At 47.5% G+C, this 12,500-nt stretch overlaps 1 protein-coding gene across 1 annotated transcript in view; it reads left to right on the forward strand.

Annotated features, from left to right (window-relative positions):
* Window positions 1–11,757: 11,757 nt before the first annotated feature.
* LOC127650445 (induced myeloid leukemia cell differentiation protein Mcl-1-like) overlaps window positions 11,758–12,500 on the forward strand; it is a 10,864-nt gene continuing 10,121 nt past the window's right edge. The window contains exon 1 of the mRNA XM_052135888.1: window positions 11,758–12,314. Within this exon, the coding sequence (XP_051991848.1) occupies window positions 11,900–12,314 (415 nt within the window). The 5' untranslated portion in view covers window positions 11,758–11,899. The remainder of the gene's footprint in view (window positions 12,315–12,500) is intronic.

The following is a 12,500-nucleotide window of genomic DNA, read 5'->3' on the forward strand; positions in this document are numbered from 1 at the left end:
TATCCCAATTCCTAGCGTCTTCATGCACGAATTTACGAATCATATTTTTGAGCGTCTTATTAAATCGTTCCACCAGTCCATCTGTCTGAGGATGGTACACATTAGTGCGAATCGACTTAATGCCCAAGAGTTCGTAAAGTTCGCGAAGTGTTCGTGACATAAAAGTAGTGCCTTGGTCGGTGAGGATTTCTTTCGGAACCCCCACCCGGGAGATTATCTTGAAGAGTGCCCCTGCAACACTACGTGCTGAGATGTTGCTCAGAGGCACTGCTTCCGGATATCGCGTTGTGTAATCCATCAGGACTAACACAAAGCGATGTCCGCGTGCCGTCCGTGCTAATGGCCCGACGAGGTCCATTCCAATTCTTTGGAGATTATCTTGAAGAGTGCCCCTGCAACACTACGTGCTAAGATGTTGCTCAGAGGCACTGCTTCTGGATATCGCGTTGCGTAATCCATCAGGACTAACACAAAGTGATGTCCGCGTGCCGTCTGTGCTAATGGCCCGACGAGGTCCATTCCAATTCTTTCGAAGGGAACCTCGATCAATGGAAGGGGGCGCAATGGCGCTTTTGGGGTGGCCAGTGGGTTTATGAGCTGACATTCGCGGCACGCCGCACACCACCTGCGGACGTCGCCGCCAATGCCCGGCCAATAGAAACGGGCTATTAGACAGAGAAGTGTCTTTCCCCTAGGTGACCGGCCATAGGATTATAGTGGGCTGCCTGGAAAACCATTTCCCTGCGGCTCCGTGGAATCAACAATTGTGTCACCTCCTTTGTTTGAGCGTCCTGCGTCACTCTGTACAACCGATCTTTAATAAGCGAAAAATATGGATATGGAATGGCGACACCTGGCCGGAGTTGTTGACCATCGATTACTCTCACTTGGTCAAAAGCGTGCTTAAGGGTTTCATCCCGCGACTGCTCCAAGGGGAAGTCCCCCTCCGGGAATTCCCTGAGAGGAGGGGCGACAACCTCGCCCCTTTCCTCGTCATTCGGAGCAGCCGAGGATGGCCCCGGCTCCGCCTCCCCCGCCAAAGCATCGCATGTCACCCGCAGTCGGAGTCGGAGACCCGCACCACCGTCCCTATTTCCATCAGCGGACACTGATCCCGGAAGTGGTCTGGGTCTCCGCACCTCCAGCAGACCGGCCCAGGCACCACGGAAGAGCGAGAGGGAAGAGGGGAGGGGGAAAAAAACAGGGGAAGACACAGGGGAAGGGGAGAAAGAGAGAGAGAGCTCATCCACCCTTGAAATCACCGCCATGTGGTCCTCCGCGAGTCGTACGGCTTCCTCCAGCGACGCCGGGCGGTGGCACTGGACCCACTCCACCGTTCTCCTGGGCAGCCGTTGCCCGAATTGCTCCAGCACCACCTGATCGATGACTTCCTCGACGTCGCGGTCCCCCGCGAGCAGCCACCGCCGACAGGCGTCCCGGAGCCATTGAGCAAACGCGAACGGGCGATCGGACTTCTCTAGCTTCATGCTCCGGAAGAGCTGGCGATTCTCTTCCGGGCTCCGACCGACCCGTTGCAGAATGGATTTCTGCCGTCCGCTCGAACAAGTTGAGGAAGGCCTCAGGATCATCTGCTGCCCCCATGTTCTGTAACGTGGGCGGGGGTAGCGTAGCGTGGGTGTCTGGGGTCGCGGCTGGGGCCGACGCAGTCTCCTGGCTGAGGAGGCTCCGGATAGCGAGTCGGTCCTCTGCCTGAACCCGCATGATCTCGGAAAAACGTCGATCTTGACCCTGCCGGAGCTCAAGCAGGGATTGTTGGTGGCCTTGATGGAGAGTAGCGAGGGACTGGAGGACTTCCGCCAGCTGGGAGGACTCTATGGGGCGACTCTGTTCCATAACTTGTAACAAAAAAAGGTGTTCCTTCTATTCCCGGGTTTCGGCACCAGTGTGGAACGGACCAAGGAAGGGACGGAAACAGGCGTCAGCTTAAGGGGTAAGCTTTATTCTTTAAACTTAATTTCTGTATGTTTATGACACACGAGTATTCTCGGCCTTGTTGTCAGGCTCCCCTCTCAATGCTCTGTGGCTGCTGGCTTTTATCCACTCTCCTCATGCTACTGCAATTAGAGACAGGTGTTAGACATAATTTAGCTCATGTGTGAGCGCCCTTACCGCTTTTCTCTCCCGGACAGGCGCTTGACCACGCCCCCGCTGCCACAATTGTATTTATTTATTTATTTATTTATTTATTTTTTATCTTTGGGGCCTCGTGCTACCTATTTTATCAGGGAAACATGACGGCCCAAAGTGTGCAGTTTTTGGGTTCACTCACGCGGCGTCATGCGGTTAAAGTGGTGTCCGCGGCAGGCGTTGAGGAATGTTGCGTGGCTGTTGGAGTATCTGTGGGGCACGAGTGTATTGTATCTGCCTCTAGAATGAATAATGCCATGGTGATTTTCCTCAACAGTATCGAAAAGGCAAATTAATTAGAATTGTGATCGGCGATGAGTTTGTCACTGTGCTTCCCCTCTTATTACCATCAAAGAGAGTTACTTTATCCCATGTTCCCCCTTTTCTTAGTGATGAAATATTAAACTGGTATCCCCAATCAAAAAGATTGCGATCAGTAGTGAATTCCCTCTTTTGAAACACGTCGTTTCTTTTAGGCGTTTCGCATATATGATAGTTAAAGATGATGCCGAGTTAGAACTTTCACTCAATTTTCGAGTTGATGGATTTGAGTATGTGATATTTGTTACAACCGCGAAATCAAAGTGTTTCGGTTGTGGCAAATCAGGACATTTAATTCGAAATTGTCCGGATAAATTAAAGGAAAATGAAGTTAATAAAGAAAACAATGTTAATGCTGTTCCCGGTACGAGTGAAGCAACCGAGGCTGTTTTGTTGAACTGTGAAGCGCCGGGGTGAGCCGGGCTGAGACGGAGTCGGTGGGCACGGGGAAGGATCCCCCTGGTGAGGGGCTGGACGCTGCTGGCTTCGCTGAGGCTGGCTCAACCTCGACGTATCGAGAGCACACAGGTATGGTACGCGATATAACAACTACTAGTAATGATGGGAAAGTGATTGGGGTACAGTTTTCTGGGAACACAGAAGAGAAACGACCAGGTGGTGATACAGAGAATATGACTTTGCCTTTTTTACAGGGGATATGTGAGGTGGATTGTGTTGTTACAGAGATGGAAAATAATATGTTCAAAGTGCCTCAAAAAAGGAAACCGTCTGGTCAATTGCAGGGTGAAAAAGCTTGCAAGAAAAGTGATGTACAGGGTAGTGAGGATCAGGAGACTGAAAGTGATAGTGGGTCGTCTGACTCCAGTGTAGTGCTTTCTCAAAGCAATTTTTCTGGACGAAGTTATGATCATGAGGATATAAAGTTGTTTCTTAGGGCAACAAAAAACAAAAGAGGTGTCTGTGTTCAAAAATATTTCCCTGACATCAATGTCTAATGACAGAAGGCTGCTTTACTAATAGAGAAGTGTATCGTTTGAAGAAGAGTTTAGACAAGGAGTTGAGTAATAATGATGTTTAAAAAATTAAGAGATATGACTTCTAATGATCTGTTGTGTGTTGGAGGGCTGTTTTTCTTCTTTCTGTTTACCTTTGCCATGAGTGGAGTACGCCTGGCTACCTTGAATGTGAATGGTGCCAGTGACATTAGGAAAAGAGCCATGTTGAATGAAGTGATGAAACAGAAGAACCTTGATGTTATCTTGCTACAAGAAACACACAGTGATGGAAAAAAACGCTGCGGATTGGGCAAGGGAGTTTGAGGGCGTTTCTTTATTGAGCCATCATACTTCAACAAGTGCTGGAGTTGAAAGGATGCTTTTTTTAGACACATTATGTTCTACATTGCAAAGCTGTTCTTCTGAAGAATATCTATTTTTGGGGGGTGATTTTAATTGTACTGCACAGGTACTGGACAGAAACCACATTGAACCTCATTTGCCTTCCCAAAAACGTCTTATCCACATAATTAAGCAGCATGAATTATGTGATATCTGGAGGCAATTAAATGGAACTGAGAGGCAATACACATGGGTTCATGCAAGAGATAATGTAATGTCGTTTGCTAGATTGGATAGATTTTACGGGTTTAAGCATCATCTTAATATTTGTAATAAATGTTCAATTATTCCGACAGGTTTCTCAGATCATGGAATGGTGCAATGTAGTTTTATTTTAAACTCTCTCAAACCTAGAAGTGCTTTCTGGCATCTTAATATTTCTCTGCTGAGTGATAAGTTTTTTAGGGACTCTTTTAAGTTTTTTTGGGAGAATTACAGAAATACAAAGCACGAATTTCAATCAGTACAACAGTGGTGGGACTTTGGCAAGGTTCAAATTAGACAGTTTTGTCAGCAGTACACTCACAACGTGACTAGAGAGATAAGAAGATCTTTGGAGAATTTGGAAACTGAAATAAATAAATGTCAACAGTTAGCTGAATCTACTGGAGATAAGTACTCTTTAGAAATTAGACTAAGGAAAAAGGCTCGGTTAGATGATCTACTGGGGTAAAGAAGTATATTCAAGATTTCAAAGTATAGCTCAAATGGATGTGCCATCCAAATACTTTTTCAGCCTTGAGAAAAAAAATGGGCAAAGACGTATAATTCAAGCCTTGCGCTCTGAGAATGGACGGTTGTTAATAGACCCTGTTGATATCCGAAGAAGAGCAGTTGGTTTTTATCAGAAGTTATACAGAAGTGAGTTTGAGTCGGGGCGTAATGAAGGAAATGCCTTTTTCACTTCCTTACCCCAGATGTCTGAAGAGGGTAATGCAGCCCTTTTAGGTGCGCTGAGCTTGGGAGGGCTGCATAAGGCCCTTCAAGGCATGGAGTCTGGGAGGGCTCCAGGAATTGATGGTCTCCCAGTTGATTTTTATAAATCATTCTGGAAGGAGCTGGGAGTGGATATATTACAGGTATTGAATGACAGCTTGTCAGAAGGTATGATGCCGTTGAGTTGTCGCAGGGCGATAATCACCCTCATACCAAAAAAAGGAGATCTCACTGAAATAAAGAGCTGGTGCCCCGTCTCACTTCTTTGCAGCGATTACAAACTGCTCTCCAAGGCTTTAGCTAACAGACTGGCTGGACTGTTGGACCAGGTCATCCATCCGGACCAGACCTATTGTGTTCGTGGTAGATCTATGTTTGATAACATTTCATTAATTCGTGATGTTTTAGAAGTTGCAAAATTGTTAAAGTTAGATGTTGGCTTGATTTCTCTGGATCAAGAGAAAGCCTTTGACCGAGTCGAACGTTCCTATTTGTGGGGGACTTTGAGAGCTTTTGGTTTTAGTCAAGATTTCACAGATAAGGTCAAAGTACTCTATAGTGAAGTCGAGAGTGTACTGAAGTTAAATGGCAGCTTATGCGCTCCGTTCCAGGTTCAAAGAGGGATAAGACAAGGGTGTTCTTTATCTGGGATGCTATATTCTTCGGCCATTGAACCATTGTTACAACAAATAAGAAAAAAGGTGTGTGGTTTATGTTTACCCAATTGTAAAAATAACATTGTTTTGTCAGCTTATGCTGATGATGTGATGGTTTTAATTAGTGGACAAAATGATGTACAAATTTTACTTAATTTAATTAAAGATTTTATGTTGTTATCCTCTGCTAAAGTAAATTGGACAAAATGTGAGACACTGTTGGTTGGTCAGTGGGTTGATGGCAAACCAAACCTTCCTGATGGGTTAATTTGGGGTTTAAGAGGGATAAAATATCTAGGTGTCTTTTTGGGTGATGATGTAACTCAACAGAAAAATTGGGAAGGGGTGGGTGAAAAAATTAAGGGGCGTCTGGAAAAATGGAAATGGTTGATTCCAAATATGACTTACAGAGGACGTACTCTTGTTGTAAATAATCTTGTTGCATCCTCCCTGTGGCACAGGTTGGCTTGTGTAGATCCTCCAAAGCAACTTTTAGCGAAAATTCAAGCTGTTCTTATGGACTTTTTCTTGGACAAATTACACTGGGTACAACAGAGTGTTTTATTCCTGCCCAAGGAAGGAGGAGGACAAGGACTCATGAACTTACAAAGCAGAACCGCTGCTTTTCGGTTGCAGTTTTTACAGAGATTCTTTGATGGTGCATCTGATGTGAGTTGGAGGGCTGTTGCTTGTGCCATATTGCAAAATTTTGGGGGGGTTTGGGTTGGATAAACACCTTTTTTTAATGAACCCTTTAAAAATGGACTTTTCAAAGATGCCGTACTTTTATACACAGTACTGAGACACTGGTAGATCAAACCTGATGGGCAGCAAAACCAAACCCCACATTCACTGATTGAAGAAGTCCTGATGGGATGGATGAGTCCAGACAGCCGGTGCTTGGACTGAAGTGCTTTCAGTGCTGAAATCCAGCTTCACACAAGCAGGCGATAGTAAAACACAACACTGGGGTCTCTCGACTCCCTGCTTTAACATACAGGTAAAACCAAACGTAAAGTAACCTTTGTCATATTTTCTAGTTTTTTGTTTAGTGTTCGTCAAGTCAGATTGACACAAACTGCTTGCAGGAGCAGGATCTTCCCATCATGTGTAGAGCTTGTACTTAATCCCATCATGCCACACTACATGATGTCATACCCCATAAAAGAATATGTCCTGTATCTGAGGTCAAGGGCCCTCCAGGTGGTGACTTATTACAATCATATGTCAAGTGTATAGAATAATGATTAACCCCATATGGTGACATCTATACATGAGGCATATAATACACACAGTATACATAGTATCGATTCATTATCTGTGGCTGGATTAACAGTGGGGGAGAGAAGGTTTGTAGGTGGACCACCTTAACCCTGAGGGGCGAGGATAGAACTTTAGGCACATAACCTTTCTGGGTTGATGGTGGCTTTTGAAAGACTCAGCCCAAATACCAGGCAGGAGCTGTCGACCAACAGCGTCTGCATATCACCACATGTTTAACCAAGGCCAAAGCCAATAGGAGTGCGGTCTTAGAGAAAGCATACACAACTCAACAACGAACGGGGGGCTCGTGAGCTCCTACAGCACCAGGTTGAAGGGGTTTAGGTGCCATGCTCCCTTGAGGAACTGAAAAATAGAACATGTCTGCCCATGGAGGAGCCAGCCTTCAGGGCCAATATAGTTGCTACCTAAGCGTTGATTTGGTGAGATCCGTGTCCAGCCACTCTTGGAGGAATGTGAGGATCTCAGCTATGGAGCAGTTCACTGAGTCTTCACCACGTGAAGAGCACCAATTTGTAAACACACACCACTTACCTAACCTAACCCTAATTAGGTGTGTTCCTACCCTCACCTATGGTCATGAAGTCATGACCGAAAGAACTAGGTCGCGAGTTCAAGCGGCCGAGGACTTCTCCCTTAGAGATAGGGTGAGGAGCTCAGTCAACCGTGAGGAGCTCGGAGTAGAGCCGCTGCTCCTTTGCGTCGAAAGGAGCCAGTTGAGGTGGTTTGGGCATCTGGTAAGGATGCCCCATGGGCGCCTCCCTAGGGAGGTGTTTCAGGCACGTCCCGCCGGGAGGAGGCCTCGGGGAAGACCCAGGATTAGGTGGAGAGATTACATCTCCACACTGGCCTGGGAACGCCTCGGGGTCCCCCAGTCAGAGCTGGTTAATGTGGCTCGGGAAAGGGAAGTTTGGGGCCTCCTACTGGAGCTGCTGTCCCCGCGACCCAACTTCGGATAAGAGGTTGAAGATGGATGGACACCACTTAGTGCATAGAGGCGTCTCGTGGACAGCGCTGTAGCTTGCAGAATGCCATTCACCCCAGTGGGGTATGTCATTTATGTAAGCTACCACTGCCATGTTGTTCTATCGAATCAGAACATAGTGATTCGCTACCTCGGAAGGCAAATCCTTCAAGGCTAAGAGACAGCTAATATTTCCTGATGTCTGAAGTGCTTGGAGCCAAAGGCTGTTCACCTGCCACACAGTGTGCCTCAGCCTGCGCTGCGCGGTCTCCTTAGCAACCAAGTTGGCCCGGTTGCTAGGGAGGGTAGAGTCACATGGGGTAACCTCCATGTGTTCACTACAATGTGGTTCTCGCTCTCGGTGGGGCGTGTGGTGAGTTGTGTGTGGATGCCGCGGAGAATAGAGTGACATAGAGAATAGGAATCTCTGATCTAAAATGGGCCGAAACTCGCCATCTCACTCCGGAATGGAAGACATCAGTTGTAGCACCGTTGTGTGCACTGCAGTTCGGACTCAATCTGCTTGAGTCGCCGGCTGGTTTTGAACCATGGTCCTCTGACTCTAATGCCAACACTTAATGAGACGAGTTAACATGCAAGCCGGTTCTCCAGGAAGAATGGCAGTGCCCTTTGAGATGCAGTCATTGATGAGCCAGACTGCAGGACCACTGTAAACCAAGCTCCTCAACCACCCACGAGAGGATGCGAATCAGCTCTTATCAGGGGCATGTGCACGCTCACGCTCCGCACCCTCACTGGGGGTGCCCATGTCAGAAGCTGCAAGACACACGGCATCATTATCACCGTCAGACCTACGGAATACCACAACACCGTGCTCATACATAGAGGGCCAGATGTGGTCACGTGTATACTACACTGGCGAGGACGCTGCGTGGGAAGATCGAGGGGCTCGTGCCGTCACGTGACCTTCCATCTACCTTGCAGCCCCGCCATGCTTCCTCATGTGGTCCCTCGAGACTTAACACAGAGGAAGCGGTTGGGAGACCCAGGCACCGAACCCAGCTCTCATATTGGTCTGATGGAGCGATGTGTCGCTCACAGGAACACTTGCGATACGTCATCTTTAAAAAGACGCATACACACAAGCGGCTCTTTATATGAATGTTTTACATCACTTGGACAGAATATTATATTATATATACAGTATATATATATATATATATATCAATGGATACAGCTCCTGTCGGAATGCTACGGATAACGGGTAGATGTCTCGCTGAGGCGAAGAACCCGATGCAGGCGGCGAGGCGGAGAAACTCTTCACAGGAACACTAGAGGGGGGCAGGTGAAACTTTCGCTGCAGGCGCTGAGAGTCTGAACTTCCTGATGCGTCTGCGGGAAGGTGTCCATCAACGGCGAAAAGAGGGCTGATCAAATAACATTCTGAAGAAATGGCGATTGAGCGCCCGCTTAAATAGGAAAATGCGTGCCCAAAGGGGCGGGGCTCAAACACCATTGCCAATCATAAGATTGGAATTATGATGCAAGGGCTTCAACTAGGTAGTCAGAGAAGGAATTCCCCAAAGTGTTTCACTGCAATGTCAAGTGAACTGAATCGACTGAGAATGCCGTTCCTAGCGTAGGCGTTGCCTAAGATATAAACGGTTTCTTCCTACAGGGGGCGCCTTCGGGTTCAGAAAGCCGAATCCACAATTAAGAGGCATTTAAATCTAAGGACGATTTTTGCCATTTTGGAGACGTTTGGACACTGGAAAGTAGAACAATTGAAATATGTTAACTCTAAGGATTAGTGCCTGGGGCCAGTTGTATAAAACTGTGTGGCAGGGTGGAGGGCGGGGCCGGGTCGTGATCCTACATACCCGGTCCCGTATTAGGCTAATTAAGCCTCCATGAGGGATAGAGGTCGACTGCAGAGGATCGTGTGGGAGAGAGAGATCGTTTATGGACATGTCCGTCATGTGTGTTTGTGTCCTTGTTTTAAGTTTCTCATTAAAATATTATTTATATCGTCAAGCCGGTTCTCGCCTCCTCCTTTCCATTGATCCCTTTACACTGGTGCCGAAGCCCGGGAAGGAGGAGGGATGCCCGTCGTGGAGTCCTTGACACTGCCGTCCACCTAGGGGAGCGTCGCTGCCATCCACCGGGGGACGGAGTAGACCGACCGCCCGGACACGGTGAACGCCTGCCGTCCGCGAGGCGAGTGGGGACTGGACTCCCCGACCGCCTGGAGCGATGGAGCCGCTGCCAGGGGCGGAGGAGAGCTCTGCCATCCCCCAGAAACGCGGAGGGGTCAGAGCAAGACCGCCGTCCGCGAGGGGAGGAGGGAAGTCTTCTCCGACCGCCTGGAGCGGTAGTGCCGCTGCCAGGGGCGGAGGAGTGTCTCCATGAGTCGCCGAGAACGCGGAGGGGCGTTCTGACCGCCGGGGGTCGTGAGTCTGACTCCGGTCCGCCCGGGGAGAAGCGTCCACCTGAGAGGGTGGAGGAGTGCTCGGGGACCATGCGACGGTGTATCGGAGAACCGGTGAGTAGGTTTTTCTTTCTCTCCTCTCTCTCTATCACTGCCGCTCTGCATTGGCCTTTTCCCTCTCTTTTACAGACAGTGTTTTTTTGGGGGGTACTACACTATTACAGGAAGTACCCCCCATTTTAATTATTTCTGTTTCCCTCCCCTTGTCCAGGTAGATGGGGATGACCTGCCGGCAGACTAGGCTTAAAGCACGCCCTCCCCCAGGGAAGGGGGTGTACATCAGGCCGGGGGCTCCCCAGCCTGAGAGAACGAGGGAGGAATGTGGCAGGGCGGGGCCGGGTCGTGATCCTACACACCCGGTCCTGTATTAGGCTAATTAAGCCTCCGTGAGGGATAAAGGTCGACTGCAGCGGATGGTGCGGGAGAGAGAGATAGTTTACAGACATGTCCGTCATGTGTGTTTGTGTCCTTGTTTTAAGTTTCTCATTAAAATATTATTTATATCGTCAAGCCGGTTCTCGCCTCCTCCTTTCCATCGATCCCTTTACAAACTGTTTAACTGGTTAGTCATCTAAAATTTTGGTCTTATCTTTTTCAGTCTTAGTTCATTCTAATTTAAGAGCGAAATGTAAGACAGCAGACGCAAAACCTTTCTAGCACGACAGTCCACAGTCAGTCACTTTCTCTCGGGAGGTTATTGCCAGTGCAGCTCCAATATACTTGCATGGAGAATGAGCGAAATCTCAAAAATGGTTGGTTTGAAGCGTAGTATTCCTCTAATAAGTAAACATATTCAGCTAATTAAAAAAACTGCATTGAGCGTCCACAGTCGTACATTTAAGCCGTTCAGCGTCTTACTTTTCCCACAATGCAGTAGGACTTAGACTGTCTTACAAAAGGCAACTGTGAGCTTGTTTTATGCAATAGCGAGTCAGACTCGCTTCATCACAAACGACAGCAGCGATGAGAAAAGTAACAGGTATCACGCGACAACACTGCCTCGGTTTACATGTTGTTGGAATCGTTTCCTGAATGATGACACTGACAAACTTTAACAGCAATGTACAGTTAAGGGTTTAAAATGAGTACTAGTTAGTTAATGATGATGATGATTATTATTAATAGAGAAGCATGCAAAGCCAAAATCACATTTACGTACTTAAATTCTATTGTTTTATCCACATTGTTCATTGGAACCAGATGTGAGTCTGACTGGACTCTTGAATCACTGGTTGAGTGAATAGAGAATAAAGGTAAAGGGTGTGTAAAGTATCAGGAGAGATGCTTTTCATACCTAAGTGCCTCTCCCACACACACACACACACACACACACACACACACATATGTTGGTCTACCTATCGTTATGAGGAATTTCCATAGACATGATAATTTTTTATAATGTATAAGATACATTCTGATCATTGTCTTTCTGAGAACTTTCCATTTGTTAAAATGACCTCATTTTGATTGTGTATACAGTAATCAAATAATATAAATCATATAAATAAATAAAACAACTTAAGAAAGTACAGGAAAACTCCGGAAAGGAAGTCCGTATAAGGATCGGAATGCGAAAACGCAAAGTGACGTAAGACGCAAAACGTGATAACTACGTGAACGCTACTATAATACGTCAGCGCCGCTTCACTCCAGTCAAGAGTGTCGACCATCACGAAAGCTGTCACATTCAGCAACTACACCGATTCGAAGCTTTAATCTTAATCGTTTAGCTCGTATTTGAGTTTTATCTTTATTTGTAGTGCCCTTGCTCTTTGCAAGCGTTAATATGAGTCTGAGTGTTGGATTTAGGCGAACGGCTGCGATGAGTCTATTCGCGCAGGGCGCGCACACAGCGCTCGTGCCCGAGCCAGCGCTGAAGACCCGAGCCGAGGACGAGCTGGACGGGTACGCGGACGAGATGGATACCGGATTAAAACCGCTGAGGCCCGGGAAGAACGTCCTGAAAGGATTGCAACTGGACGGGCAGTTCGTGTGTGCGACAGACGGGTCTCTCCCGGCCACACCGGACCCGCGGGACTTCGGTTTTGCCGAACTGCACCGGGATACACGACAGCTTTTGTTTGATTTCTATCGCACACACACGGGAATGTGTCCACCCGGCCAGAGTACTCACCCCGCACTACCGACGCTCAGGCGGGTCGTTGATGGCATTCTCACAAAGCACCGGATCACTTACAAAGGTACGCGCTCATGCGCACTCCCGAGACCCCCAACAAAGCTGCGCGCTCCCTCGGCGCGTGCACGGCCGCTTGGGCACGACTCAAGACAGTCATGTCCCCCACAAATTACAAAAATAAATCCATAAAAAATGTCAAATATAAAATATTTCATCAATACAGGTCTCATTTTATTTTGTGGTTTCTATT

Source organism: Xyrauchen texanus, chromosome 10 (assembly GCF_025860055.1).
Source record: "Xyrauchen texanus isolate HMW12.3.18 chromosome 10, RBS_HiC_50CHRs, whole genome shotgun sequence".
Taxonomy (NCBI): Eukaryota; Metazoa; Chordata; class Actinopteri; order Cypriniformes; family Catostomidae; genus Xyrauchen; species Xyrauchen texanus.